This window comes from Arachis ipaensis, chromosome B09, assembly GCF_000816755.2.
Source record: "Arachis ipaensis cultivar K30076 chromosome B09, Araip1.1, whole genome shotgun sequence".
Lineage (NCBI taxonomy): Eukaryota > Viridiplantae > Streptophyta > Magnoliopsida > Fabales > Fabaceae > Arachis > Arachis ipaensis.
In genome coordinates, this window is record NC_029793.2 from 131,469,878 (window position 1) to 131,474,362 (window position 4,485).

Genomic DNA, 4,485 nt, shown 5'->3' on the forward strand with positions numbered 1-4,485 from the left:
CCGTAGAATCTTGACATCATAGTTTTAGGTTTTTTGTTCCTCTACTTAGACGATGTAATTCATTGACGAATTTAAATCTGTTTTGCCGTAATACATCCTATCTTATAGTGTCCTCTTATAATCCTTGTTTTGGATCTTCAAAGTTATTCTGATTTTATTTTCCTCTCACCTGAATTCTTGTCCATGACTATCTTTTGAACTTCTAAACCTTACTTCTAATTTAGCATACACTTATACGAATTTTGTAACTTCTTTATATGGTTTAAAACCTGTAGGTTCATAATGCTACACCTACTCTTTTACTGACTTATGGAAAAAAAAGTTATTACACTCTAGACTTTTTTCTTTAATTACAACTTGATTTTCTACCAATTTTATCACAACTTTTTTGAGTAAAATACCAATTATGCTCCCGAATTTGTAAAACGCTGACAAAAATAACCCTAATATTTGATAACGACAAGCATACCCTCGAACAATTTAAAAATGCTACAAAACTGACCAACCGTGAGGAGAACCCTTCTCCATTAAACGGAGCTTGGTGATGTGGCAAACGTAAATCCAACGTGGCCTCTGTATTAGGATCTCAATCCCTTATCTCCCTTATATGGAATTGAGCGAGAACGTTTTCCCCAATTTGAGCAGAAAGCAAAACCCTAACCATTGCCATGCATGGTGGAAGCTCAGTCATGTCCAGTTGTAATCGAAGGACACAGTCTATGGAAAATAGTAGATCTGAAGGGCTCGAAGAATATGTGAGCAAGCCATGTGATGGCACATGCTTCTGTCGTCTTCAGGTGGTGGCGTTGAAGTCGAAGATGATGAGAAATCCAGGAAGATGGTTCTTCAGGTGTCCTCTGTAGAAGGTCTGTATGAATTTTCTGCTTGATTTCTTCCCCCCGTTGACAACTGACCTTCATGAATGGTTTTTGTGTTGGGCAGACGAAGAACACTGGGTGCCGTTATTTTCAATGGATGGACGAAACGAATGAGGAATCTGCTGGGGTGGAGGAATGCTCTAAGAATGGCACAGTAGTATGCAATGCATGTAGAGTCTTGAAAGGGAGGTTTACCAGTGTTGAGAGTGAGACGACACAGATAGATCGAAAGATGTTGATAGAGCAGATGAAGAGAGTTGAATTGCTTCTGTGTTTCATTCTGGGTGGACTTGTACTGAGTTTGAGTATGAGTTTGATTTTTTTGGTTAGATAGGACAACGGATGCATGCAGGACAGGGTTTATTGACGAATGTAATGTGTTATTGTTGCGTAGAATTTATGTTGACATTGCTGTGGCTATTTACTTACTTGTTAATGAATTGGATCTGTGAAATAAGTTCAAATAGACCTAAGAAATCAAAATTGGTAACTGCACAAGATTAAAACCGAAACAACTGGTCTGCATAACATTAAGCATTAGCACTAACTGTTCCAACTAAAATACTCTATACATGCTAATCAGTCTTCATACCAGACAGCAAAATGCTCAAATTGTCCAACAAAGGGCAATAACTAACCATACTAAACATCAACATACAACCCAAAAAGTAGATAAAGTTATAACTAAATACCAACCATATTAAATATCAACATACAACCCAAAATACTCAAATTGTCCAACAAAGGGCAACTAAATATCAAGTTATAACCCAAAAGATGAACTAATTATATATCCAAGTCTCCTTCAAGCTGACTGATTTGGCATGAACTTTGAGAACCTAGAAGTGGTTGCCTTAGATGCTCCATTTATGGTTTCATTTGACACAAGTGGAGTCCTTGTGGAGTTTGGAACTCCTGAACCAATAGCAACATTTGTAGCAGGTGCAGGGGGCTTTGTTTGTGGGGCCTAAATGGTGGGTTGGGCCTTGGAGTGGCTTGTGAGCCTGGAGCTGTGGGCCTAACATGGTGTTGGGCTGTTGGAGCTATAGCTGTGGGCCTCAGATGCGGTTGGGCTAAGGAGGGTCTCATAATAGGTATCTTTACCCTGATTCTTTCCCTGCTAATAGATGCTGCAGCAGCCACAGCAGTGTTGGAGGGAGCTTTAGGAGTTGTTGTAGCACTCTTAGTAGATCTTGGTGCTCTCCTTGCAAGGTTGGATCTAGCAGATCTCCTTGTTTCAGCATGACTAGTTGAACTGGATGTGTTCATGTTGGCCTACAATAAATTAACTCTAATTAATACATCTAAAGTTAGTGTAAACAGCAATTATTGAAAAATGTGCTACCTCTTCATCAGCTTCAGATTGTGGATGGCCTTGTGTGAGCTCCTCTTCGACTGCATCCATGGTTTCCTCTCAATACATCTCCTGCTCTGAGTCTGACATGTCTTGTAAGCCCCTGGGTGGCACAACTCCTCCTGTTACTGGCTGACCTCCTTGAGGTGCTTCTTGTGCATCTGCATCTTCCCCATGTGCAACATGATTCTTATCCAGACAGGTCCTGGAGTTGTGTCCCACCTACGAAGACAACATAATTCCAAGCATCAACAGAAAAGAACAGTCAACAGCAAGAGTTGTGGAACAAGTGAGTTTTTATTTACCTTTTTGCAATATTTACAGCTTGTTTTTCCATAGCTCCTCTTGAGTTTGTACTGGCTCCCACTATGACTCTCTGATTCATGTCGTGCTCTCTTCTTTGTAGGCCTTTCTATTGGCCTCTTATAAGGTGGAGGGAGACACGGCAGGCCCTCTGCATCAGCCCAAAACTCTTGACTAGGGACAGTGTTGATGTGAAATTGATATGTTCTGTTGTATGCCTCCATGGTCAGCCAATGGTGGGTATAATCCTCTGGTCGATGATTTTTTCTTTGAATTGCAGCAACTCCATGACAGCACGGCAGACCTGTCAGTTGCCACTTTCTACAAGTGCAAGTCCTGTCCTCAGTGTTGACTCGAACTATTCGACCATGCCTTCTAACTTCAAAGACATTGTGGTCATCGTCTCCCACCCATTGAGCTTCCCAGTAATTTCCTTCCTTCTTTTCCTTCTCCAATCTGCTCATTTGGATAGGAGCCAATTTTCCCGTGTAGGCCATTAGTGCATCTTTATGTGTTGCCATAGTCTTCATGAGGTAATATCTAATCTCCTCTAGCATGATAATGATGCTCTTGCCTCTTAGCCCCACCATGGTTGCATTAAGTGACTCAGCGTTGTTATTGGTTATGTTATCCACTTTAGGCCAAGTAGAGAATCTTGATCTTGACCAAGTTTCTTGCTCATACTTCGACAGATATTTCCATGCAGAAGTATTAATTCTCTTGATAGCATCCATACCTTCATTAAATTCCTGGTCAGTCAATGCCCTTGCACATTGAAATAGCAACTGTTTAAGCTCTAGGTCTTTCCAGCGCTTGTTGAAATTCCTCCACATATGCATAGTACAAAACCTGTGATTAACCCCTGGCATAACTTCTTGTAGAGCAGGAATCAGCCCCTGTCTATAACTAAGTTGGTCATCATATACTATAAGATAATTGAAGACACAAGTTACAGACAAGTTACCTTCTGTTTGTCAGACATAAAGTGCCAATCAAATTGCCTGTGATCTCCGATATCCTCCAACAAATACTCTAGAAATTCTTTCCAATTATTCTTTGTTTCTGCATCAACTACTCCATATGCAACTGGGAATAGATGATTGTTGGCATCCTGAGCAACGACTGTCAGCAGCTGCCCCCCAAAATAACCCTTCAAAAATGCTCCATCAAGGCATAGGAAAGGCTTACATCCTTGCTTGAATCCCCGTTTGCAGGCATCTAGACAGATGTAAAGACTTCTAAACTTAGGCAACCTTTCTTGTTGTGGGGTTGTGCTCATACAGCAAGTGGATCCTGGGTTGGCCTTACGGAGCTCATTCAAGTAAGTCCTTAACTTCAAATATTGTTCCCTTTCTGTGGCCTCAATGACATCCTTAGCCTTCTCCATTGCCCTAAACATCATTCTCTCTCCGACACATATATAAAACTCAACCTTGAACATATCTCGAGCCTCTCTATGAGACAAGTTAGGACACACCCTAATCTTGCTAATCAACTCCTTCGAAACCCATTTACAAGTGACTGACCTGCTTTTGTTACTCCTTGGACATGTGTGCTCATCGACCAATGTTTTGATTTGGTAACTAGGTGGCTGGTTTCTCCTTGCACAGTAAACTTCCCATGGACAATTTTCGTTGTAACAGATGACGCTGCACCTATGTGGTTCAACCTTGAGAAAAAAGGCTTCTCTGCCCAGCTAAATATTGTACTTCCTGACTGCATCCTTAAACTGCCGCATCATGCCAAACTCCATTCCTAACACCAGTCTAATTTTGCCAAATTTTGTATCAGGATTATGCTGAGGGAATACCGATTTTTCATCCTCAGAATCAGAACCGGGTGGGGTGTGCAGCTCTTTAGAATGATACTGATACTCAATGGGCTTTTCATCATGGTCATGTGGGTTAGGAACAACCACCCTTGGAGCCTGATTCTCTTCCCTAGGTGGCA

At 41.3% G+C, this 4,485-nt stretch overlaps 1 protein-coding gene across 1 annotated transcript; it reads right to left on the reverse strand.

Annotated features, from left to right (window-relative positions):
- On the reverse strand, positions 2,293-3,922 carry LOC107616475. Its single transcript, XM_016318428.1, has 3 exons — positions 3,500-3,922; positions 2,538-3,431; positions 2,293-2,454 (listed from the first exon to the last, which is right to left on the reverse strand). Exons 1-3 carry the CDS (start codon positions 3,920-3,922, stop codon positions 2,293-2,295), a joined length of 1,479 nt encoding a protein of 492 aa, XP_016173914.1.